This window comes from Python bivittatus, unplaced genomic scaffold (genome assembly GCF_059951505.1).
Source record: "Python bivittatus isolate LINGU-HERP-01145 unplaced genomic scaffold, Pbiv_v1 ctg000050_np1212, whole genome shotgun sequence".
In the NCBI taxonomy this organism is placed as follows: domain Eukaryota; kingdom Metazoa; phylum Chordata; class Lepidosauria; order Squamata; family Pythonidae; genus Python; species Python bivittatus.
The window spans coordinates 987,514-1,015,101 of NW_028277033.1; the positions used below are offsets into that span (position 1 = coordinate 987,514).

Below are 27,588 nucleotides of genomic sequence, written 5' to 3' on the forward strand. Positions count from 1 at the left end.
TTTGGAAAAGGGGAAGGGCCAGACATAGCAGCGGCTCCAGCATAACGCAGCAAAATCATCTCTTTCCTTTCGTTTGTTTGTTTCTCCCAGCAAATCTCACTTTTCAGATCAAGAAACCCGGAAGTGCACGTTTCAGTCGGGCCTGGAAAAAAATCTTAAGGGCTTCTCTAAATTTCTCTTCTAGGTATACCTCTAAGGCTGCTCTAACGGAAGCCGGAAACTGCGCGACGGAAGCGGGCGTCAGCTGGCGGGGGCGGGGCCAAGCTGCGAGGGAGGTGCTCGCTCCAGCGCGGGGGGCCATTTTAGTGCTTGCGCGGCGGCGGCGGCGGCGGCCAAGCGGAGGTCGCGGAGCTTCAGGCCGAGCCCTTTCCGGGGAGGCGGCAGGAGCGGTGCCGCCCCCCCCTCTGCGCCGGGGGAGCGGCTGCCGCTGGGTAGCCCGTGAAGGGTCGCTCCCGTCGCCCAGCAGCGAAGCCCCTGGCGCCGCTTCAGCCCGGTGGTCCGCAGGGGAGAGCCGCGTCTTGCCCTGGAGCCCGCGGAGCCGCCGCCGCCCTTCCTCTTCCTCTTCCTCTCGGCTTCTTCCACTCGCTTCTCCGCGCGGCCCGGCCGTGCGGCGGCCCCTTCCTCCCCTCCTTCCTCAAGTGCGTGTGCACGCGTGTCGGTGTGAATGCGTGACTCCTTCTCCGCTGGGCTCTTTCCTTCCGGGAGGGCCACAGCCGCCGCCGCCGCCGCCGCGGAAGACTTGGCGTCAAGTTCCCGAGAGAGTTTCCCTGGGAAGACGCGGGGAGGCGGGTCTGGGCGGCCGGGAGCCGAGCTGGAGCGAATTCCCCCGGCGTCTTCGCCTGTCTTCGGGGCGGCGGGGCAGCGGCGGGTGCGGAATGGGCCTCTAGCTTTCCTCGGCGAACAATGGCCTTCGAAGCGGGCGCAGGGATCTCCCCGCGCCTGGGCTCTTTCCCCGGGACTGCCTCAGGCGCGCCTCTCCGCCCCGGCGGACTCGGTGCCGGCTCCTGGTAGCTCTCGGCACCCCGCGAGCTGAGGGCGCCCCGTGGCTTTTCCCCCGGCAGGCGTCTGCGTCCGGGCTGCGCCTGTCGGCCGCCGGGCTTTTCGTGCGACTTTCCGCCGCGTCGGAGGCGAGGAGCGCCTGGAGTGGAAGCGGCGGTCCGGGTTGTCCTGGAGCCGCCTCGCTGCGTCTCCCGGGGAAGCCGCGCGGCTCGTCTTTTTCCCTCGCCTGCGTTTTCGGATGTGATGGAACTCATGTTTGCCGAGTGGGAAGACGGGGAAAGGTTTTCCTTCGAAGACTCGGACCGGTTCGAGGAAGACTCGCTTTGCTCCTTCATTTCTGAGGCGGAGAGCCTCTGCCAGAACTGGAGAGGATGGCGGAAGCAGTCGGCCGGACCCAACTCGCCCACTGTCAAAATGAAAGGTGAAGGGGACCGCCGGGCGCGGGGCGGGCTGCGGAGCGGCGAAGGGCGCGGGCGGTGCTGAACGCGCTCCGAAAGTCGCGCGGAACCGCCGGCCGGACCGCGTTCCTTGTCAGGATAGCTCGGAAGGGGAAAAATAAGTTTCTGTGGTGAAAGCGAACTTAAGCGAGGAATGCGATTTTGCGTAGCAAGCAATTGCTTTGCGTGGATGGATTTCTGCTTTCAGAGGCAGCTAACTCGAACTAGGTAAAACCTGAGGCACTCAGGCCCCGCCAAGTTACCCTTCTCAGCTTCCGTCACATATTGCCATGCTGAGCGAGTTGCTGGGTTTTGTAGTTCTTCACTATTTGGACTAGCACATCCCTGAGGTATGTAGTAGAAAAGTCTTCCTCAGTGAGAGTCCTGGAAACCTTGGGGTGGTTTAGTTTTCCTCATGGATATAATTAGTATGTTACTGCCTGGATCAAATTATTATGGAGAAGGGAACATAAACTTGATATAATGCATCATGACTGATGTAGTTGAAGCATTTATCGGTACCTAAAGGTGAAGAAATATCCTTGGGATATTGGAACTTGAAAGAGCCACATGATTGATCCAGTGCACCATCTGTTCATCTTAACAGCAAGTGCCATTCATCTTATCTGGGTTCAGAAGCTAAGCAGGGTTGGGCCTTCAGGAATACTATTGTTGTAGGCTACACTGGAAAGTTGAAGAAACATCCTGGAACAAGGAAATAAACTACTTTTGCATTGTTGCTGAGGAAAGTAGATGGATGTGTTTTTGACATCAGCTGGAATTAACCTTGGCTTTATCTTATAGCCTGTTTCTGCTTCTGCTATTAAAATTAAATGGTAGTCTGTAGGTGCTTTAAACATAAGTGATATCAATACAAAGAGCAGCTCATGGGTTGAAAGAAAAGTGCATCAGTGTAACAATTTGTATGTATGCTTTTTGATCTGTGAGCACATGGTGAAATGTTTAAGATAATAGGATTTGGGAAAATATTTACATTACTTTTGTATTCAGGTTTATTTTAGGCTATTTTAGATTATAGCAAACATGCAATCTCAGGTAATGTAGTCATAACCTGCCTTTGCTCCCTGACACACACATGAGATAGATAATAAGTTTGTGCCTTCAAGTCAATCTTAACTCCTGGCAACTGCTTGAACAAGTTCCTGCAGTTCTCTTGGCAAGATACTCCAAGGTGATTTGCTTCTTCCTAGGGCTGAGAGTGAGTGTCTGGCCCAAAGTCACCCACATAGCTTTATACCTAAAGCAGGACTGGAACAACAGCCTCCCTGTTTTTAGCGTGGTGCCTTTAATCACTACACCAAAATAGTGGTGAAAATACTAGGAAAAATTTTGTACTGTTACAAGCATATTGCTTTTTTATATATACAGAATTTTGTGTGTGTATATATATACACACACACACACACACAGATAACTTACATAAACATTTTATTACTGGCAAGTGATGAGTGGAATGTGACACTAATATTTCTGTAGAACCTGTAGTCTATAGGTGATCAATATTGATAGCTGATGAGAGGTCAGCTGTATGAGTGTGATAGTATTATTTGGTCTTGATATTCCTTAAATTATATGTAAGACAGTATCCTCTTAAAGCTACTTAGCAGCATATGCTGTTACTGTTAAAAAAACAAAACAAAACATTAATTTAAAGAAGATTGTGAATATGTCCAATCAGATTATGAAACATGCATTTTTTGCAGGGAGTGCAATATGAAATGAATTTAAGACTGGAGAGCTGAGATTATTTGTTCTTAAATTAAACGTTATATTGTGATTTAATAGCACACTTCACATACTTTTGCTCAGAGTGAAATAGCGTATTGTTGCTCAAATGTATGGTTTGAACATATCTTGGAATTAAAAACAAAATATAGGATAAAAGTCAGTTTTGGCCTGGATAGCATCAGAGTTCTTCGAGAGGTTGCATCTAAATTGTAATCTTTAATGAGGAAAGGGAAAAATTAATCCATGAAGAGTAATCATAGTTACTGTTTTTAATTGACACCGAGTACCCTGGTATTGGAAGTCCCTTCCACTTCAGTACATAAATGCTCACTCAGTTTTCCTTAAACTGTTATGCCTTTATGGTGTACTCTGTTCTAGAGGGTTTTTTTTTTTCCAGATTTCAGTTTGTTTTTAAATAATTGTACTCTGGGAATTGTTTTTAATGATAAAACTGTAGAAGTGGTATAAAATTTTTAAAAGGTTTAGTTTAAATGATAAGGTTTAGTTTGTGTTGGCTCCAAATGTATTTTTTGTTGTGTCCTGATTATTCTTAGGAGTATAGATCTTTTGGTGTGAAAAAAACTGAACACACCAAAAGCTGATATTTTCTAATCATTTGTCTCAAAGTATTATACTTACACTGTCAATCCTAAAATGCGTAATATGAAGATTTTAGGAAAAACTGAAATGTTCAAGAAAAAATTGTTACTCTTTTACCTTAGCCAAAAAGGAAACAAAATGAGGTTTAGGGTTATTGTGAAGTGAGTTCTAAAGGGAAAGCAATATGACTGAAAACATATATTACCAATGAAAACAAACAAAATCTAGAATCCTGGACTTCACCATAGCTCTAAATCCCCCTTGGGAAGTAAGAGGGTAAAAACAAAAGTTTGGAAAGATGGTTAGACTGACTGCATGGAGATTCAATAAAACTGACAATATGATGTTTAGAAGGGCATTGATTGGATACTATAAATAAATTTAACAGAGAAATAAGATTTTATCCAAAGCTGTCAAGAGGTAGAAATTCTTACTTCCTCTCTTAATATATTACTTGTTTTGGAGTTCTTATAATGGTTTGTTTTTATGGTACTTTCTGAGGATTAAACAGGGAGCATAAGTACCATTATATGTGGAATGTTTGTTGAAGGAGGCTTCAACACACGAGACATTTGAAAATGAAAAGTGACAGGTAGGAAATGTTGGGAAAGCTTTTTTTATTGTGAGAGATGTAGCTAATCTTAAACTGTACCAAACCTTGTTTTATTACGGTTTTTTATATCCAGATCTATCATATAAGACAAATAATGAATTAATAGATGGCTTTGGCTAATAAAATCAGTAGTTTGATTTTAAATCAAGTTGTTGTTGGCCTGTATAGAGAACCATGAATTTGGGTTTGGACATAAATAGTAGTATGACAGCGCAGATTCTGTACACCAGTGTTATACTATTATTTTATCTATCTCAGATTTGTTTTGATATTTTACTCAGGCCACCCTCCAAACACAGAGGGAGAAAGCACAACTGAATTGCTCCAGTTATCAATTTGCTGTCAGTGGAACTTTGCCTGTATTATTCTTTGGTTTCTTTGGTCTTTTCAATCAAGTATAAGAGTCAGTGAGTGCTTAGCCTCCCACCTAATAATAAAAACTCTTTGTATGTTAAAAGAGCTGTAGTAGTTGAAAGCCTTGCTGGAAATGCATATTTAAAGTATCTCTTGAGTTCATTTTGCAATCTCAGAAAAATGGCAAGTATTTTGCAGCATTGCAAAGAAATGTTTACCTTCCAATAAATGATTTCCAAAGATTTCTATGGGGAATAGCAGATCATACCCTAGAGGGAATTGCTGCCTTGATGACAAGGTGGTGACCATAGCAATGATAGCTTAATTTCCCCCAAACTCTTCAGGGTAAATACCTAAGTACTGCAGTGGCTTTGAGAAAATTTATCTGCTTTTTGACATGATCCTAAGAGTGAAATGGTATTTCCTACTTGCTGGGTGCTGTTGGCACATAGCTTTCTTTCAGATCAACCAGCTGCCAGTTAATGAAACCTATATTATTGATACACCATGACACTTAAAATATCTTTTTCTCTTTCCAAAATAGTATCTCCACTATAATTTCAGAAAAGTTAAAAACAGACCTACCACTTAGAAGCAATGGCAGAAGTGAAAGAGCAGCGGAAAGTGTTACCATATGTTACAGGCATGTCTTCAAGGATTGTGCTGAACTGCTTTCTGTGAATTCAGCCCTAGTGCCCCAGAAATACAGGCAGCCAATCTGATTATTTACATGGTATGTTGGAGACTACAGAAATGTATTTTAGAACTTAGTAAAAGGGTATTTGAATAATGCTTCCAAAATAATAAATCATTTTATTTTGCTTTCAGATAAAAGCATTCATATGGGGGTATCACATATTTTGTCAATAGGATTTTGATAGCTTTTGGTGAGTGACATCAGATGAAGCAATGCAGGGAAGCACTTGCTGAGTAAATTTGTTTTAGTATTAATATTGTCTACTGCTTAACATTTGTTGATTTGATACTATTTGGAGACTAGGGTTTTGTTTTTCCTTCATAGATTTTAAAACTTTTATGAAAAAAGCAGTGGTGCATGGATGTCCATTCATTTTGAAAGCAGATCATAGCTCTGTACAATTCTCTTACTGCACGTTGCTAAAAATTCTTCTTACCCCACAGTATAAGCAATACAAGAAGAGCTTGCAAATAATGAATTGGGAGGGTAATGTTGAGGATAAGGCTAATATTTCAAAGAGGAACAGAAGGCACCGGCAGCTATTGCAGAGAGGGCAAACGGGCTTAGAAACAAGTGCAAGAATAATGGGTTGCCGTTTGCAGAGGGCATCACTGAGACTTGTGAAACCTTACAAAATATCCAACATGCTGTTTCCTTTCAGGGTAAGCAACATTATGCAGTGTGCAGAAAATAAGTAAGAAATAGTAAGCTGAAGATACAAGATAAGGGGAAAAGGAAGTTCAACTAAAACTACTTTATACCATTTGCTATATCTCTCCATACCTTTCTATTTTTGGAAACCATTTTTCTACCATGTCAACACTCTGCTTCATACATTACTTTTTTTCTTTAAACTTACCTCTCTTTTTGAGAATTTCAAGAAGTTTATTCAACCACAGCTTTCTCATCTTCTCTCTACCAGTTCATTATTCCTTCATGTATTTATTTTGCAGTTTGATTCTCATTTGCTTTCTCTGTCTTACCCACCTCAAACCTACTTCTTCATCTCACCCTCTTTTGTATTTAACGTATGTTCATTCACTACGCATTCATTCTAGTGAGGAAATTCCAAACTCTGGGGAAACAGACTTACTATATGAACAATACATAATTAGAAAATTTATCAGAGTGATTACGTTTATATAATTTTTTATTATTCTATTTATATACTTTTTATAATAAAGTTTTCATGGCCCCTCCAAAGAATATGTTGGACAATGCTATGGATTCATTCTAAGCCAGTGATGGCCTACCTAATCAAAGCCTTCTGTTGGAATAACCTATCTACCTAAGATGTTTATTTGTGGTACCTGCGGTTTGAGAGCTTTAAGTGCATTGATAGGGAGAGAGGCCAAAAAATGGAGACTCGGAATCCAGAAATATTGAGAAGGATGGAAAGACTGTAAAGAATTGTGCTCAAAATTGGAAGATGGCATAGGTATATGAAGTCTGTGGTGAGGACAAATTCTACATTTAAGATGTAGCTATGAAATTGGGTGGGTAAATGGACTATCATTGGGGCTTGCATCCCTCCCTGTATTCTTGTGGGATACATTTCTGATGCAGTAGTCATTTCCTTTTGACAAACCTGGTGTTCAGAGCTATGTTTTATTTGTTTGTTTGTTTATTTGTTTATTTATTTATTTTTCAAATTTGTCACCGCCGATCTCACTGTGGAGTGACTCTGGGTGGTTGAGGGGTGGTAGATGTGTTCTGTTTTACCTCATATCTTAGACAAGCTCTGTGTGTGTGTGTGTGTGTGTGTGTGTGTGTTTAACTTTTCATAAATCCCCTGTGTTGTTCCTGAGGACTGCTTCAAACATCTCTGTACGTTCTCTTTCTTCCAGGATGGCTACTTCTGTGCCATGTAACTACTGTAGGGGCTCTGAGTGGGTGGATGCATCCTCTGCTTTATGAGATACCTTGCCTTTCCATCTCATTACTTTGGTTGGAGCCTGAATTTTCTGTTGCAGCAAGCTCCTGTTCCTCTTTCCACTGAAAAGGTAGTTTAGCAGGGGTTGTTCTGCTTGGCCCTTGACAAGCAGCATTTTCATGTGTGGTTCCTTGATAAGTGAGGCATATATAGTAGAGATTGTGGCTCCAGTATGTTTCCAAGCCACTGCTGTATGTCTTGAGTAGTTGGTTATCCATATTGTCCAACCCATTTCATAGGCCACTGATAACAGGGAACCAATTAAATGTGGTCTGAAAAACTGTGTGTACTGACTTCCCCTTCCTTTTAGTCATGATAGATCTTTTCACAATTGTCCAGGATTAGATCCTTACCCTTCCTGTAGTGTGACAACTTGTTCTTTTCCACAGGAGTTGCTGGGATTTTTGGTTTTTTAACACATTTCAATTGCTAATTGATAAGATACTGGTAATCTGTCCCTCATGTAACCTCCCTTCCCCAGTTTAAATCCTAGATCAGTCTAGCCATTTTATGCATCTGATGAAGTGAACTACAGCTTGTGAAAGCTTATGCTTTTAAATAAAATATTGTTAGTTGGAAAAGTGCTACCAGGATTCTTTTGATTTGTTGCCACCATAGACTAACACAGCTCTCCTCCTGGAGGCCTAACTACAGTGGGGCAAAAAAGTATTTAGTCAGCCACCAATTGTGCAAGTTCTCCCACTTAAAAAGATGAGAGAGGCCTGTAATTTTCATCATAGGTATACCTCAACTATGAGAGACAAAATGAGAAAAAAAATTCAGAAAATCACATTTTCTGATTTTTAAAGAATTTATTTGCAAATCATGGTGGAAAATAAGTATTTGGTCAATATCAAAAGTTCATCTCAATACTTTGTTATATATCCTTTGTTGGCAATGACAGAGGTCAACGTTTTCTGTAAGTCTTCACAAGGTTTTCACACACTGTTGCTGGTATTTTGGCCCATTCCTCCATGCAGATCTCCTCTAGAGCAGTGATGTTTTGGGGCTGTCGCTGGGCAACACGGACTTTCAACTCCCTCCAAAGGTTTTCCATGGGGTTGAGATCTGGAGACTGGCTAGGCCACTCCAGGACCTTGAAATGCTTCTTACGAAGCCACTCCTTCGTTGCCTGGGCGGTGTGTTTGGGATCATTGTCATGCTGAAAGACCCAGCCACATTTCATCTTCAATGGCCTTGCTGATGGAAGGAGGTGTTCACTCAAAATCTCACGATACATGGCCCCATTCATTCTTTCCTTTACACGGATCAGTCGTCCTGGTCCCTTTGCAGAAAAACAGCCCCAAAGCATGATGTTCCCACCCCCATGCTTCACAGTAGGTATGGTGTTCTTTGGATGCAACTCAGCATTCTCTCTCCTCCAAACACGACGAGTTGAGTTTAGACTAAAACGTTCTACTTTGGTTTCATCTGACCATATGACATTCTCCCAATCCTCTTCTGGATCATCCAAATGCTCTCTAGCAAACTTCAGACGGGCCCGAACATGTACTGGCTTAAGCAGGGGGACACGACTGGCACTGCAGGATTTGAGTCCCTGGCGGCGTAGTGTGTTACTGATGATAGCCTTTGTTACTTTGGTCCCAGCTCTCTGCAGGTCATTCACTAGGTCCCCCCGTGTGGTTCTGGGATTTTTGCTCACCGTTCTTGTGATCATTTTGATCCCATGGGGTGAGATCTTGCACGGAGCCCCAGATCAAGGGAGATTATCAGTGGTCTTGTATGTCTTCCATTTTCTAATTCTTGCTCCCACAGTTGATTTCTTCACACCAAGCTGCTTGCCTATTGCAGATTCAGTCTTCCCAGCCTGGTGCAGGTCTACCATTTTGTTTCTGGTGTCCTTCAACAGCTCTTTGGTCTTGGCCATAGTGGAATTTGGAGTGTGACTGTTTGAGGTTGTGGACAGGTGTCTTTTATACTGATAACAAGGTCAAACAGGTGCCATTACTACAGGTAACGAGTGGAGGACAGAGGAGCCTCTTAAAGAAGTAGTTACAGGTCTGTGAGAGCCAGACATCTTGCTTGTTTGTAGGTGACCAAATACTTATTTTCCACCATGATTTGCAAATAAATTCTTTAAAAATCAGACAATGTGATTTTCTGGATTTTTTTTCTCATTTTGTCTCTCATAGTTGAGGTATACCTATGATGAAAATTACAGGCCGCTCTCATCTTTTTAAGTGGGAGAACTTGCACAATTGGTGGCTGACTAAATACTTTTTTGCCCCACTGTAACTATCCTGTTGAACTTGGAAGCTGAAAATAAAAGTAACTTCTATGTATTTCAGTCTGTGCCAGGTCAGTCACAAACAACAAGACAAGAAGAAGAAAGTGATTTGGCTGATGCCGAAAGGCTAAATAAATTAAGATTTAGCACAGCATTTGACTAAAGTAGTTATCTGTACTTAGAAATAATACTTAGGTTTTTTGCAAGCACAAAATATTTTTCTTTATTTAAAAGAAGAAGGAGAGAGCCCTGCATCTTCTCACTGACCAAGTTGAGTTCAGCTTTGCTTTAATGTTACAGAACTAGAACGTTATCTGGATCTTTTGAAAGAAGACAAACATTAAATACCTCATAAAAATTATGTCTACTTCTCCACTGGTTAATGAATGCTAGCTGAAACAGGAAAAATTAATAGCACATTTGGTAATTTGTTTAAGTAGTTTCACAGTTGGGGAGTAATTTTAACAGTATGATTGATTAATGTAAAAGCATGTTCTAATTTTCACTTTTTTTCACCTTTTTCTTAACACATCTTGTTGCTTGCTAATTTATCTTTGACTTGGTAGGATGTTGAGTAAAGTTTTAAGACTCTAGGAAAGATATGTTCTGAATGTTCATCTGCTCTGAAGGGAATAATTTCTTGAAAATATACATTAAAACTCAGTTAAAAACAGAGTTTGTAACAGTGCTGATAAGATTAACATGTACATTCATGTTCAGTTGAACAATTGAGCCCAGAGAATGTTAATAGTTGCTGCACTGAGGAGAAGGTTTGAATCAACCCAAAGTCCTTTTGACAGTGGTGTCTGGGAACAGAGGCCATTGATTAGGAGTGACAAAGAAACTGGATTAACCCTTAGCATATGAACTCTGAAACTTCACTGATATATGAGGTTTCTCTTTCAGTTTCTTGTTTAGTATGTTGTGTGTGTATTGGACATTTTGTTGCCTTTATGCCTAAATTATTTGGGCATAAAATCTTGACAGATTATGGTCCACATCACAGTGTTTTTATGGAATGTGCTATTGTGGTATTGGTTTATGGCAAGTGGTTTATTGAAGGCAAAAGGGACTATTCAGTACTTTCCTCTTGACATCTTAATCTTTATTAACACTAGAAATATTTCCCATAGTTTCTCTGAAAATATTAAAAAGTTCTTTTGCACTTATAGAAAAGCCAGGAAGGTTTTTTTTTTTTTTTGGCCTTAGTTCTTAATAATGAAATAAATTCTGCAGAATTCAGGTAACTTGCCCAATATTCTTTATTCCTTTAGATGGGTCAGTGATCCCATTGGTGGAACTGTCGGCAAAGCAGGTGGCATTTCACATTCCATTTGAAGTAGTGGAAAAGGTCTATCCACCTGTGCCTGAGCAACTGCAGCTTCGCATTGCCTTTTGGAGCTTTCCAGAGAATGAAGAAGACATCAGGTAGTATCCTCTAGTATTACTTTCTTGTCTTTAAAATTGATCTTGCTTTGACTTCCTGCAAACAAAGAGCAAGTAAGCTTTTGAATTTTTCCATACTCATTTTTAGTATGGACAATAAAGTAGTTAACTAAATGAATTGAGCATAATGAAAAATCTGAAATCTGAACTTTGTAAGTTGAAATAGAGGAAGAGTTACACCTCTGAGATAAAAAGCTTTTGACACATAACTTATGCTGTTCTATAGATCAGTGAGCAGTGTAAATTTGTCTTTTTAAAGGGACATAATACTATCTAATAAGGATTTAGACTTATGTGACCATTAATCTCTGTACTGATGCAGAGGGCCTATTTGGATGACCAGGAGTCTGATAAATCCAAATGATTTTTTGAGGAATGACAACTTCTATAGCCTATCCAGTTCAAGGTCTGGTTGATTTGCAGTGGTGTAGAGTATTGATGCATTTAGACAAATAGCTACAGTTAGCCCAGCCTTCCAGATCTCTACTGGGTCTTCCCTACATTGGCAGCTTGGCACTTCAAAGGCAAGGGAGGTCTAATCTCATTTCCCTCCTTTGTCGTCTTCTGGGTTGGTCCCCCACCTAGGATACAGCCTATTGCTATTAGGTTTTCTATACTCTGCAACCCCCAGGAACTGTTTGAGTTTAATCTGATACCACCCATGCAGGTTGGGTCTCTTGCAGCTAAGTTCCTCTAGAATTTTCTCTCCAGCTGCCCAGGCCTTTCTTTATTCTCCCCCTTCTATGGTGAGGTTTTTTAGCAACACTGAATAGTGTATACATGCACACACTTACATAGCTCCTGGTTGCTAATTCCTTTCTCCCATAGCATCTTTGGACTCCTTTTCCCAGTCTTATTCCTCCAGCTCTTTACTTTTTTCCTCAAGACTTGAAGTCTTCTTCTGTCTTTTGACATTTTGAAATCCCAGCTCCACTCCTCCAGTGCTCTCTAGGTCAGCAAGCAAACTCTCTGTTTGAAACAGCTGTCTTCCTTTTAAAGGGAACAGCTCCCTTTTCTCTTCTTATGCTATTAGGGGAAAGGAAGTAGGAGGTGTTTTTAACTCCACAGCTATCCTCTCACAGTTGTATTAGCCACATGGAACTTTTGGGAGAAAGGCTAGGATATAAATGTCTTAAACTGCATGTTATCACATCTGGTTTCCATGCCTAGATACTAATCAACCCATAATATATCCATTCTCTTGTAAACTGAACAGCCCCTCTGCTTTGGATGGATTCTTAATGTATATCCTTGGCCTAAAACAATAGCTTTTAAGGTACTGTTGCCCATGTTTTAGTTAAAAAATTAGGCCCCATGTAACAATATTGAGTTGTACATGCTTGTTTATTTTGTCTCTAAGGAAACACTCTTATAGCTTTAATAGCTGTATTGAAGAAGGAGTTTGATATTGCAAATTGTTACCTGCAGTTAAGAAGCTGTATCTAATGAATTTCCCTCTACATTTAATATAGCCTTTTTTTCACTACGGTATAATCTACTCTTTGAAATCTACTCATAATTTCTGCATTGCCTGTGGAATGGAATGCACTGTTGTCAGTCTCCATTGAAGATCATTCTAATAATAGAATGATTTATTTCTTTTAGGCTATACTCATGCTTGGCAAATGGCAGTGCAGATGAGTTCCAACGAGGCGAGCAACTCTTCCGAATGAGGGCTGTTAAAGACCCATTACAAATAGGTACGATGTTTGTATCTTACATATTAAAATTGGAAGGAACCTCAGAGGTCATAGGGTCTAGTCCCCTTGCTTGGTGCAGGATCTGTTCACCTTTACTTTAACTCTAACCCTTACACTATTGTTGAAAATCTTATGTCAGGTGCAAAAAGTGTCCGAGGCAGACTTTGGTGAGTATTGTGACATTTGGGTATGTTTTCTCAGCAAATATAAAGTTGTGCCCTATCCTGACAATTTCAGAACTGGCTGGGGAGACATTTGTGAATACTTCCTCTCTCAGATGTGTCTCAAAATGACATTTCTTTGGATCCTCTTTGAGGTTGGCAAGTCTTAATCACTGTAACTGATCAAAAAATATTTTTTTGCTGACACTATTAAATTGGTTCAAATATTTTTGCATTTTTTTTGGCTTGCAATTATCCCAAATAGGGCTACTAATAGCCCTAGAACTCACCAGAACTTCCAGCTCATTGTGTTATTTTACGTTCTATCACCATGTTCATTTTTATAACCTTATTTGTCTTAAAACAGAGGAAGGCTTTGTGTTTTCACTCTTGCCAAAGGCAAATACGTGCCAAAGTATGTGGTTAGAGCATTGTCACTTTGTAGCCCCAAAGCTTCTGATGTGGCTTCTGAAACCACTCCAAAAGTTTCCGCTGAATGGTATTTTTAATAGTTGAAAAGATTATTAGATACATGAGAAGTAATCATATTGACTATATTGAATTAATTCAATTTAATTGTAATGATATAGTTTAAGTAAGTCAGATTTAATTTTTATCTTAGGCCTGCCCATGTTTTGGATTAAAACTTCCAGTATAGACTATACATTCTTGGTTTAGAGTCCAGTAGTTTGAGGCATACAAGCAGGTTTCAAAGAATGGATGCTGATATGTGTACAGGTAGTCCTTGACTTACGACCATTCATTCAGTGACCATTTGAAGTTACGGTGGCGCTGAACAAAGGGACTTATGATTGGTCCCCGAAGTTATGGCCATTGCAGCACTCCCACAGTCACGTGATCAAAATTGGGGTGCTTGGTAGCCCACCCGCACTTACAACCATAGGGGCGCTTCAACTCCCCCCACCCGCCTATCTCCCTCCATCTCTGCCCTTTTGGCTTCCTGCCACTCTGCGCTCCACCGCCCCAGCTCACCTTTGCTGTCTTCTTGCTTCCACTGCTGACCAAGCATGCCCAGCCTGGCCATGCCAGCTGCTGGCCGCATGAGCTTTCTTCCTCAGGTCATGCATGGCGGTTTCCTCACGAAACCTGGGGAAGAGAGCCTCACGTGGCCAGCAGCTGCCTTGTGAAGGGCCAAGGTGGGCATGCCTGGTCAACAGCAGGAGCAGGAAGATGGTGAATGTCAGCTGGGGTGGCGGAGCGCAGGGCAGCAGGGGCCTCAGAGTGCCGGGTGGCGAGGGCAACTGCAGCTGGAACTGGGCTGGGGCAGCTGCAGCTGCAGCTTTGCACCGCACTTTTGGGCCGGAGCTGAGCTTTGCGCTGCTTCTTGCAGTCCCAGAGCTGCGGCATGCCATGAAGCCCTTTTGTACTGCAAGAAGCAGCCCCTGAGCCACAGCACAGCGCAAAACACAGCCCCAGCCCAGCCCAGCCCAACAGCATGGCCCAAAGGAACTTCTTGGCGCAAAGGGGCAGGCCAGGCACACCTCGTCAGCAGTGGAAGAAGATGGCGAATGTCAGCTGGGGCGGCAGAGTGCAGGGTGGCAGTGGTCTTGGAGTGCAGGATGGCGAGGGCAACTGTGGCTGCACTGGGCTGGGGTGCTCGCGGCTTCCCAGGGCGGCTGCAGCTTTGCGCCATGCTGCTAGGCCAGCTGGGGCTGAACTTTGAGCTGTTAAGGGCTTTGTGCTGCACTGCAGCTCGGGCTTCTTACAGGCCCAGAGCCCCAACACGCCAAGAAGCCCCTGACCTGCAGCATGGCAAGCAGCCCCAGAGCCCTGCGGTTTTGGGACTGCTTGCTGCCCCACTAGGCGGGGCGCAGGGCGGCCAAAAGGGCAGAGACGGGGGGAGATAGGAGAATGAGGGGAGTTGGAAGCAGTCTCTTACCTTACTGAGGCTCAGGGCTGGTCAGGACCATGCCTGGAATGGCTTGGATTGGGGTGGATCCTTGGCTAACAACCAGTGGAATTTGCTCAACAACGGCAAAGGGGAGTGCAGGAATTGCCGTTGCTAAGTGATGTGGTCATGCGACTTCACACTTTGTGAGCGCATTGCTTAGTGATGGACATTTTGTTCCCAATTGTGGTTGTAAATCGAGGACTACCTGTAGTGCTATGGCTCCAGGGGCTGATAATTGCTTTAATTATTATGACTTGTCAAACGTATTTAGCTTCATTGTCATTTAAATGTGTGGATGTTCTACTGTTAATATTGGCAAACTAATATTCTATAACTCTATATGTTATACAAAAATTAATGAGTTCTACTTACCACTAAAATTGGTTACCCTTCCTGTCCCTTCTGTCATAGCTTTCTATAGTATATAATCTTAATAAAATAGATTTCCCTTGTTTCATTCAGTTTTCTATAGCCCAAGATGCAGGTTTTTTTTTTTACTGTGGCTTTTAGAATCTTAAGGTTTGCCTTGAAGACCAGTTGCCAAGCACCCTGTGATCATGTGATCGCCATTAGCAATCTTCCCTGCCGGCTTCCCCAGAAGTCAGTGGGGAGGCTGGCAGGGAGGGTTGCAAGCTGCTGCCACCTGCCAAGAGGACTCCCTCTCGCCTCTGGGGGCTGGCTGAAAAAGCTCCGTGCCAAAGTTCAAGCAGGATTTCAGCACAAAGCTTTTTCAGGCAGCACCCCAAAGCTCTGTGCACTAAATGCCCCATGCTGAAATCCTGCTTAGATTTTGGCACAAAGCTTTTTCAGCCAGCCCCCAAAGCTTCGTGCGCTAAACGCCCCTGCGCAGGGTGGAGCCTTGAGTGCTGCCTGAAAAAGCTTTGTGCTGAAATCCAAGCAGGATTTTCAGCCACGGAGGATTTTCAGCCCCAGAAACCTCTTTAGTCTGGGGCGGAGAATCCATGCAGTTCTGAGGCCCTCACACACCCGATCCGCACCATACCTCTGCACACCTGACACGACCCTCCCATGCAACCCCTTGTTCCTTCCCCCACTTGGCAGTACCTGAGGCTTGCACCTTCCTGCCAGCTTCCCCACTGACTTGATTGTGGGAAGCTGGCAAGAAGTTGCCTTGCCTAACAACCAGGGCATTCACTTAATGACGGTAGCTGGGACTGCCAGGATTGCGGTCACTAAGCGATGTGGTCACGTGATGTTTCACCTAATGACCACATCGCTTAGTGATGGAAGTTACGGTCCCAATTGTGGTTGTTAGGTGAGGACTACCTGTATATTATATTCATAATAGTTTTACTTTTGTTGTTATATTTCTGTCAGGCCTAGCCCAAGGAACTCCAAGAGACCATGCAGAATCAATCCAGCAAGGTTTATTAGCTACAACCCCTTAACAAGAATGTTCTCAGAATGAAACCAGTTCCCAGGCTCAGCCAGTTCACACCGATGGATTTTCTTAGGGAGGTGTCAGTCTCCTCCGCTTATCTCTTCCTCACTCCTCTGGAGATGAGAGCACATTTTTTACTCCCCTCCCACCATTCCAGTCCATCACAGTTTCAATACCCAACCAGAGAAATGGAGACACGAATATTTTAAAAAGCTAGAAGGGCATTATTGATTATGGATGTAAAATATTGTCTAATTATTGAACCATGAACTTTGAGCCCTTGTGAAAGGTGCAGCTCTTAAAAGCTGTACAGTGTACTGTCATGTTTACTTCCCATTTTCTCTGTTGGACCAGGTATTTTTAAGTTGGGGCACCTGAGAATTTTATGTATCCTTTACTACTGTATGATTGTAAAGCATTTTCAACTCTTAAGATATATGTTTAGTGTGGAAAGCTTTAGTTACAGATGAAAAATGTCTACTTCTTGCGAACATTAAATGTATGTGTTTTAGACAAGGAACAGTGTGTTCTACCGCAAAATAAGGAGATAAGGTTTCATCCATGGATTTAGTAGACAGCCTTGAATTAAGTATTCATTTTTCTTCTCCTTAATAAACTGAATAGAGCTATTGAGATAATGTTGTAGCCTACATGTAACAGTAAATTTTGGTTCAATACCACATAAGTAGCTGTAATGAGCCTGAAAAAATCCTCTGGCTCCTAGGTCACATGAATTCTGACTTTTTACATTCAATTAATGATAGTGAGTTAAAACAAACTGGTTTATTTCTAAATGAGATTCAGATAAACTGGCTTAATTTAGAAACTGTAGAATTTATTTTCACCTGCAGTCTCTGGTTTATATGTAATGGAAAGCTTGCACTAATTGAAAGTTAAATTTAACTGCAAAAGTCATTGTCTGGGGCCATGAGCATTAGCCCAAGATTGTATTGTATTATATGCAAACCATGGTAATAAATGTGCATAGTGCTTAAAACAGCTGATAATATAGTGGTTGTCAATAGGAAGGAATTTAGTTTAAGCTCAGATGAGTATCTTTTATCCAAGTGCAAATTTTTTGCTATAAAACTATCCTTTGAAAATATATTTTCAGTAAATAATGTAGTTTGCTGAAATATATCATTTGAATTTTTCATTGAAATTAGGAGGATGGAGTATTGCGGAGAATGGCTATTTGACTGAATAGTATATTAATTATACATTTGAGCTGCAATATAATTGTTTATATTGAGGTTAATTTTCCTATGCTTCAATGCCTGCCAGAGAATAACTTTTGTCCTGCTCTCCAACAGGTTTCCACCTGAGTGCCACAGTGGTACCTCCACAGATAGTGCCACCAAAAGGAGCCTACAACGTGGCAGTAATGTTTGACAGATGCAGGATCACCTCATGCAGCTGTACTTGTGGAGCTGGGGCCAAATGGTGTGCCCACGTGGTAGCCCTTTGTCTCTTTCGGATACACAATGTAGGCTTTGAATTATGACTGTTTTATTGCAGAATTAAACATAAAAATCAAGTATTCAGTAATGAAAAGTTCTGCTCTTGATTTTAGCTTCTGCTTCATTAGTTGGCTCAGACTTGAAGTAAGAAAGGTGTTTGTTTAATACTGTTTAGCATAGATTTTTAGACACAATTAAACTGGAACAATCAATGCTGCATGTTACTCTCAAAGGTGACCTGCCCTAAAAAATCAGTAACTGATGCATACTCTTCAATATGTTTTGGTGAAGAAAGAAAATAGTTACATGAGTTCCATATTAATGAGAAACCTGGAAATGCAGCTGGGCTCCTCACAGAAAGGGGTTACTTTACAAAATATGCTTACACTAGTTCAGTAATGGAACTTATAGACCCATCCCGCCATCTCATCATGAGTTGAATATTATAAATGGGTTTTTGAGAAACTCGAGAAACCTCTGTACTAAAATTTAACCCCCCCCCAGCTTTTATCTTTAATAAACAGTCTTCCTTAGTGTCTAGCAATTTTAGATTCATTTTCTGCAGAACGTGGCTTAACATATAATTTGTGTTTTCTTCTGTGAGTTTTACTGACTTTTAACTTTGAGATGGCTCATTCACTGTCCCAATGGGAAGACTTTTTGAATGAATGAAATAGGAATACAACTGGATTTAGGAATAACTAGCAGAACTCTGATTTATCTATACAGCATTATAGAAGTTTTCTAACGGGATCAACATGTTTCAAGTGAACTTCCACTGATTTTTAAATCAATTGTTTAGGATAAATCAGTAGTGATATTTTGGTATTATATTAGGACAGCCTCAGCCCCCTGAATGTTTATGGCTGAGCTAGCATTTTCTATGGAGACTTTGAATATATTGTGCTTACAGTTAGATTTTTGACAGTTCTCATACTGAAGAGTCATCCTCATCTTTTGTTGCCAAATTATCTTTAGAAGGTATGAGTTTGAAAAACAGAACGTAAGCTAAGGCTGTAGGTGCTGTCCTTAGTTTTTCATACTATCAAACTTTGATTAACTTTGAGTGTGGAGACTGTAATATTGTAATGGTTCCAATTCTGCTGGGTGCAGAAAGGGCTGTTGGGGATATTTTCTCACCCTGTAACATTTGTTGTACTGTACTTAACATGTACACAAAACTTCTGTGAGAGGCATTAGATTGAAATGGCATACACTACTCCATACTTTTGCTTTCATCAAATACACTGACAGTACTTGGACAAAATCAGAAAATAAATGAGCATCAATGAGCTGACATCTAGTACAGATAAGTTAGAAATGATTTGTATTGGTGAGATAGCTATCCAGCAAAGGGTTGTGGTTTTTGTTCTGGAAAGGGTCCATTCCTCAGGAAGCAGATTATAGTTTGGGGATACTCTTGGATTCATCATTGTTACTAGACATGCAGATAGCTTTAGTGATTAATTATTTGTGATCAGTGAGATCACTGAGAACTTAATTGGACAGAACAACCTTGTGACAATCATGTTCTGATAGTTTCCCATTTAGGTATTTTACACAGTACAGTGGGGCTGCCTTCTAAAATGGTCTGGAACCTTCAGTTATCTGAAATAGTTAAGTTAGATTGTTAATGTGGACTGGTTGAAAGGATGTAATATTGCCCACTTCACAGGTTACCAGTCTGTTTCAGGCTTAATTCTGAAAGGATAGGCAACAGGTTTCCTCCAAAAGTTTTCAGCTAAAACTCCCATGGGGGCCAGTCAGCAGAAGTTAGGGGAATTATTATAAAGCACCTGAAAGGGACTGACATACATGAAGGAATATTTCCTTCTGTTTAATTCTTTGCCTCTGTTTCTGAAGGCATCCATCAGAAGACTCTATGAATTGAAGAGAGATGGGTGGCTTCTTACTGAGGGCATTTCTTTTGTGGAATGCCATTATCACAAAGGTTTGCAAAGGTTTTTTGCGTGCCTGGTGACCCTTGTATTGTCTCAGCTATGTTTAGTTCTCTTATATCTAGTTAACTTGGATTATTTTGTGTATTTTACTCATTTTAAGTAATTTTGCACTTTGGATTTTTAATTTATTTGTCTGCTGCTCAGAACATTTCATTTTGGATAGTCTAAAAAGATGAGAAATTATATCAATAGAAATGCAATAGAAAACACTTTTGTGGCTTCTGGTAGAGTGATAGGTAGGCATTTTTATTTACCTAGTAATAAATTTTGTAAATACTATACTAGCTATGGTGTGACTATATCTGGGTTGAAGCAGTGAAAAAATATTGACTGCATTCATTTGATTTTTATTTATTTATTTATTCATTTATTGTATAATCAGCTGCTTTAGAAAACAGTTCTTGTGTAAGCTCTTATGTTTGGATTTCTAAAAATACAAATGAAAATTCATTCAGTTCTTTCAGTGGAGTAGTTTTTTCCCATTGGAAAGAAGAACTCATAGCACTTAGCCAAGATTCATTATACAGGTTGCAGTTTAAATTTACAGTTCTGCAAAATCCTTGTCCGATGGTTAAGAAGCTTAGGAGAATCACATGAGGGATTTGGACATAAATTGTTGAAAGGACAGATATTATTTCAATTAGCCATAGTTTCTCAAATGAATAATGACTAAATCAAGAATTTCTAAAACAGTACTTTTATACTGTATAAAGCCTCATAGGAAGCCTGTACCAAAACAATATAGGGTTGTTCTGTAATAAAAGCTAATTTACTTCTAATCCATTCCTTCTCCTAGATATATTTTATTGGAAGCATATACAACAGTAGGGACAAACATTAGGTTTTTAAATGCCTTTGGCTGGAAAATCCCATGGTAAGAAGCCTGGGATCCTCTGAATGTCAAGAATGTTGGTTAGAACATTTGATTCTTATTGTAGCCTGGGTGGCCAATGATAAATTTTGTGGAAAAACTAACTGAAGAAAACTGCTTTCAGCCTATTATACGCTAACGCAGAACCATATTTCCAGATTGTTTAGAGGGAATGTACCAAAAGGAATTTCTTTATCTAATAATAAAATGACTACCTGTGTGGAATAAAATAACCAAAATGAATTATTTTGATACTAGTTTGCTGGAAGCCATGATATAACAGATCAGCTTAGTGGCCTATAAATTCTCAGACTATTTTTGTAGATATTGTTAACATGCTAAGCCGGCAATTATAATGCATGTTTCCCCCAGAATGCCGCTAAACTCCATACATACTATTTCCAAGTAAATATTGATTGAGCATAAGTGTAATCAAAGCCAGTATACCAATTTATGTATCTTGGCTATAGCCTGCAATCTTGCTGTGATTCACAGAGGCATCCATACTAAAGTCTGATTTTAATAAACAACTTATACTGTATATGTTCCTAGAATGGCTTTATATGCAGCTTTGTCTGCCCTTGGGATGTTACTAAACAATAAACCTTACATTCTGTTAAAGAAATTATCTACATATTTTTCCTTCTATCTCTAGGCATCTGCAGTTTGCTTAAGAGCACCTGTCTCTGAATCCCTGTCTCGACTGCAAAGAGATCAGCTGCAAAAATTTGCACAGTACCTCATCAGTGAACTCCCTCAACAGGTAGATAACAACAAAATTGGACAGTAAATCCAAATCATACTCCATGAATGCACCTTTATTTAATTCTCTTTTGAAAATGTTGTTCCTTGTAGTCTTAAATACAGATGAAAAGATTCTGTTTACTCATATTCTTTGAATACTGTTGTATGCTTTAGATTTAAGAATGTTAGTGCTCTGAGTAAATTACTACATGCATGTGGTTTAGTAATTTTGATGAGCAATGTGTAAAATCCTCTGCAGGATTTTTCAAATTTAACATCTGTATTTCATAAAGGTGTGCAAAATATTCTGAATTTGAAACACTTTGCACATTTTTATTAATATCCCTATGCCAATCCAGATTGTGAACAGAAGCCAATCAACTTTTGGGATGAATACTAGAACAAAAGGCAACTCAGAATGAAATCATGTAACATAACCAGTGATCAGAAAAAGTAGCAAAATATTCCACAGTGAATTAAACAGATTAATGAAAGATAGGAACAGCAATAGTTGGTAGACAGGAAGCTGATTTTTATTCTATCTAGTCACATAGGAATGATTATTGAAGGCTTCTGAGGCTTTAACTGTTTTTCCGTATGATACTTCTAGTTCATAGTTAGCTGCTTGTCTTCCTTGCCTTACATTCTTTGGCTTCTGCTCCAAGAATAGTTAGGATGAGAGGAATACATTTTTTGATTACATAAAAGTAATTGCCTATATTTAAGTTCACCTAGTTAGAACAAACGCGTTAACAGAAAGGAGACAGTATAAGCTCAAGGAAGTGGCTCGTGTGCTTAGCTGCAGACACACTTCAATACAGTATTTTGGCACCATCAAGGGTCCTTTCTCCACCATTTTCTGGGTGACCTGCATGAATGTTCAATCATGCAGAAAACAGTTCTGATAGTCAAAACATGAATAGCTACATACAGTGAGCCTTAACATGATTTGGACATTCGTGTATCCTTTTCTGCTGGGCCTGCTCATGTGGAAGGTAATTTGCAGGGGAGATTAACGTCCTCTGCAATGTATTTGTTCTGTGTCCCTTCCCTGGTTAAAAAAAAAAATATCATGGGACTGTACCAAACTACGTGATGATCATTGGATAGAGTAGTATTCTCAGGCCATCTAATCTAAATGACTGATGCTCACATTTCTAATTAAACATACAGAAGTAGTCATACTCTAGTAATCTGGTTATCACTGGAAACTATTAGCAACACAAATGCTTGTTATCACTTTGCTTACGAAGAATGGTTATAGGAGAAATTGAATAGGCAAATAATATCTAATATGCCTCATCTAAGGAGTGTTATGGAGGGTGGGCTAGGTCAGTGTTATTTTGAATTTTAGTTGGAAGACTCGTGTGAAAAAAGGTACAGCCTGAGAAATGAGATTTCAGGCAGTTCAGAACTTTAAAATCAAAACCAAATTTTGAAGATCTATTTGGAAACTAACAAGCAGTGGATGCAACTGTTTTAGTATGAAAAGAAGAGCAAGGCTTTCTGTCCCCAACAGCAGCCAGCTAGATTCCTGTAAGAAGCCTACCCTCTTGTGCCTGTTCCATAGCAACAGGATTAAGAGGCAAGTTGTCTCAGATATTGAAGCGATCGTGACTAATATTAATTCTTTATGCATGTATCCAACCCTCTCTGGAAACCTTTCAGGGCAAGTCAGTGAGTTCCATACCTCACCTATGAGTTGTGTGAAGAATGGTTTGGTATGCCTTTAACTTCCATGGCTAACTCTATTGTCTAGTACTATACAAAATGAAAATGTTCACACTTGCTTGCATTGACTACTGCAATACAAGCAGTAGTTTTGCATTTTTTGTATGTCCATTCAGTTTGGAGAGATATTTTTAGAATTCTTCACTATCCCTTCTATCTTTACTACCCTGAATAATTTAATAATTTTAATACCCTAATTAATACCCTAATTTAATGTAATAAACTTGGTTATTCTACAGTTCATCTCAGCTTCATATTACTTCTAATCAAATTAAAATGCAAACAGATCTTTGCAGGATCCCATTCATTTCATATAATCCCATCATACTATGTTGAAATAAGGGCACTGAGCCCACCACCTGTTCAGTGCAAGAATCTGAAATAAAGTTGCCAGCCTTTGCTTCAAGGCATCCAGTGAAGGCGATCCCATTAGTTTGGATGATTGGTTCATAATTGAACTGCTTTTATGGTTAAGCTTTTTTCTAATATTTAATTGGAGTGTGCTTTCTGTTACTTAAATTTGTATTAATCCAAATTACTCTATTCGTCACTCTGGAATAATGTAGAACAAGTCTTGACCTTTGTGTGACATCCTTTTATGGGTATTTGATTGGTGCTGTCATATCCCTCTTGATGTTTTCTAGAGATCTTTCAATATTTCTTCATAGGACTTAGTTTCTCATCCCCTGCTCGTTCTTGTTGCCCTTTTTGGACCTGTTTGAGTTGTCTGAATCATTCCTAAAATGTGGTACTTAGAACTGGATACAGTACTGGAGATAAGTGTGTGACCAATACTTTTTGGCTAGTTTCCTTGACAATATTGATAAAGAATACCACTATGCTAGTGCTATCTATTAAAAGGTTTTTTTAAAAAAAATCCTGAAGACCAAATATTTTCTACATGAATAGAGGTAAGCACCTGCTTCGTTAGTAAAAGAAAATAAGTAACAAATATGAAATTGCATCAAATGTACTGCCATTTTATGATACTTTAAAAAAAAAAAAAAAAAAACCATGCACAGGGTGGTGAATACACTGGAATGCTTCTTTTCCCCATCCCTTCTAAGCAGGAGACCATCTTATCTGCCCCTTCATTTCTGTGTATGTAATAGTTAATAGATTACTAATAGTCATCTTTTAGCCCATATATTTTACTGTCTTTTAAACATTTTATACAGTGGATTGTACCATGTTTTTACCTAACAGTAGTGTTAGAATGACAGCAACGAAATCTTGCAGCAGTGGTTTAAGAACAGATTGGGATTAAAGTATTAAAAATCATTTAAACTATTAATTAACAAAGAAAACTAGTCTTCATCTCTTGCCTGTTAAGTAGATTAAGTGGCTAGGCCACAACTTCTGAACTACTAGGATAAAATAACCTACCATAGACTTTATTCAAATTTAATTACAAGATTTTATAACTTTTACAAGATTTTATGATTCTCTACAAGGAAGCTACTCCTTGGAACCTGCTTAGAGCAGATAAACCCCATATTCTCCACTGTTTAGATTTCTTTCTCTTCCATTTCTGGGAGATTTTAATGTCTTTGGGGTTTTTTCCCTCTTATTTTTTTTAACTTCCAATATCATTTTAAAAGAAGACTGCTTTTTTTTCTCTCCATTTTCTATTCTACCTTGCCTCTGCTTCTTTTAATACCAACAGAGCAGATTTGTGAAACAAGCCTATAAGGCAGAGAAAACAGCAGGCCTAAGTTGTTGGACAAAAAAGTTGATTAATACCTCTGGGCCTTGCTACTAAGGGAACACTAACTACTGTCTTCTCTGTACGTGCATGCAAATACATAAGAGCAATCAGAGCTTGAAGTGCTAATTGCTTTTCAGAAACCTGAAACAGAACAGCTCCTCCATAGATACTGATGTTCCCTTCCCTGCATGAAGGTGACTTACTTGAAACAGAAATCAATGCCCATATTTGAGCTTCATCAGCTGCCTGCCTAAGCACATAAGGTGGGGTGCCTGTCAATTCTATAGAAATAGCACATGTCTCTTCTTTTTCAAATAGTAGCAAAAAACAAAAGTTCCAGTTTATTTCTAAATAAAGAAATAACCAAGTAGACTTCCTTTTGGTAATGGAGTATTTTCAGAAAATGTCCTGTCAGTTAAAGTAGCTGACTGCTTCCAGCTACTTATATTCTGAGAAAGCATGTGTTCACAGTCTATTCCCCATTCTCCTTTGAGAATCCTGGCCTTAAGGAGTTGCATAAGCCTAAGGAATTTATACAGAGTGATGACAGTTTCATAAAGAGGGATAATACAAATTTATGGTGGTTTCTTTGACACAATGGATTATGTGGCTGCACAGAGCCTTTGCTCTATTGTAGATTAAAGTTTTCAGGCAGAGAAAGCAGTGGTCAAGATGTGCTTATGTTAACTTGCTCCTGTATTCCTTTCCTCCACACTGACTGGGAGAAGTGTTATATAAATCCTATTCAAGCAAATATTCATAATCCTTGCAGTCCAGAACTGCCTCTAAAATAAACTACATAGTGATCTCAGAATTGTGGTTCCTCTTATTTAAAAGGATGTAGTCAGGAATGTGGAAATTGGCCTCACCAATCTGATGTTCTCCATGTGTTTTGAATTACAAATCCCATAATCCCACCAGTATGACTAATAGCAGAGAATAGTGAAAATTATGGAAGTAAACCTGTATGCTAAGAATAACTTCCTGGTAATTAGCAGAGGATAGTCAATAGTTTGCTTTTATGGAACTTTCATAATGCAATGGATTATGTTTAATCATAGCCAGGTATCAGTTAAATTTTAAACCAGGATTAAAAAATTGCTATCCATCTTTTCCTTGGGGCGTTCTGTTTGACATTCCAGGCACTTGGTTCTAGTCCATTCCTTAAGAGGTTCTTCTGTAGGACATCATTATATTATTCAGTGCAGAGACTTCCCTTGTGGAAACTGCATGCCATCCTGTAAGTCTAAGACCTTCAGTCTTGAATTGTAAGAAATCTGTGATTATTGTTCATAGTACAAATATTATTAAGGTTATTCCATAAGGAAAAGGGAATCATCAGATTTTTCATTCATTGCAGAAATGATATTCCTAGGTTCACCAGTCATGAGAGTTTATTCTACCATTTCTTGACCATATGCAGTAATATTGAAATTTCATACTGTGCATTGTCTCATTAAGACAGGTGGGACATCTTTTTTTCAAGGACAGAATATGTGTATGGTGGATTCAGATCTTCCTTGCTCTTGATTTTGAAACATCTTCCTAGTATCACAGCTGGGTCTTCTAGAGCACCAACCACCTCAACAATTCTGTCAGTGAATATAGAGTCCCAATTTATTCTTTAGCTAGCACATTTAATTGACATTATAAATTTGATGGTCACATATTGCTATGGCAGTGTTGGTGAAGAGAGTGCCTTAGAATGGATGTGTGACTTCCTGCATGATACAGTCACTTAGCCTACTCAAAGTCTTACATAGCTTTGACTTGGATATCCTTTCCTCTTTGCCTCAAGCAGAATTTAATTTTATTGCATTCCCTAGGCTTTCACAGAGTGTAATACATCTCAGCAGATGTATAAAGCGTAGTCCTGAGGAGCATTTTATATACCATCAGTTGTGGATGAATGAAAGAGTGAAATAACAGAATTATTCAGTAATCATAAAAAAGCAACAACAATTCTTGCTTCCAAGGAGTACTAGATTTTTGCTGGCAATATAAGGAAAGAGAAAAGTTGCTGTTAGATGTAATATTGATATTGCATGATGCAATGTGACACATACATTCTTGCATTGAATGGTAGTTAACAAAAGTTGCTTGATAAGAAGCCTTAGTTTCCATTTAATCTATGAGAAATGGTTTGAAGCTGAATAATGAACGCTCATCTGTTTTGTGTTCTGGCTGATCTTTGTAGTATTCTGGTCTTTGGGATGCTGTAGGACTATTAACTAATTATAGTTTTTTTAACTTTCTGAGACATTCAGTTTGCACTGTTCTCATAATGAATAGTTCATTCTAAACAAAGAATTTCTTTCTGTTGAATAAAAGAATAGACAAGGACCTTGGAGATTATCTATTTCGTCCCAATGTTTGAAAATACATGTGGAATTCTGTGAGCGTGAGATATCAAATAGCTGCAGTGTGACAGTTACAAAAGCTGTCATGGGTAAAAAACAGAAAATTGTCCTGAAGATTCAGTAGCACTACTAGATATATTATCAACATTGAGATGAAATGGGAGCCACCCCTCATTCCACTCCCAACACAGATACAATAAAAAGACTTCTGGTGTGGAGATTCTGTTGCTGATTCTCCTCAATTCATCTTGCACATGCACTCAAAAACACAAGCACGAGAAGACTCTTTACTCCTGCTCTTATTCCAGTTGGACAAGTGGTGAATAATCTCTTGCTGCTTTTCCCCCAGACCAAGAAAGGGTTTCCTGCCCCAGTGTGGCTGCTTTTGCTTCCATTTAACTGCAGATAAACAAGAGGTGACATTTACTTTGCCTCCAACCATATGCAAAAAAAGAGAGACTTTATAACCCAGTGTTATTTCATAGTTCTTTACTAACATGCA

General features: G+C 39.8%; 1 protein-coding gene across 3 annotated transcripts in view; it reads left to right on the plus strand.

Annotated features, from left to right (window-relative positions):
• The first annotated feature begins 1,242 nt into the window (after positions 1 to 1,242).
• The window catches only part of ZSWIM8 (zinc finger SWIM-type containing 8), a 77,278-nt gene continuing 50,932 nt past the window's right edge, over positions 1,243 to 27,588 (plus strand). For 2 of the 3 annotated variants that reach the window (XM_007428594.4, XM_007428595.4), the window contains exons 1-5: positions 1,243 to 1,420; positions 10,905 to 11,058; positions 12,682 to 12,776; positions 17,565 to 17,737; positions 21,199 to 21,306. In XM_007428594.4, coding sequence (XP_007428656.1) covers positions 1,243 to 1,420; positions 10,905 to 11,058; positions 12,682 to 12,776; positions 17,565 to 17,737; positions 21,199 to 21,306 — 708 coding nt within the window. Of the gene's footprint in view, positions 1,421 to 5,313; positions 5,486 to 10,904; positions 11,059 to 12,681; positions 12,777 to 17,564; positions 17,738 to 21,198; positions 21,307 to 27,588 lie in introns of those variants that run through there. The other variant, XM_088128517.1, reaches the window with a different exon arrangement.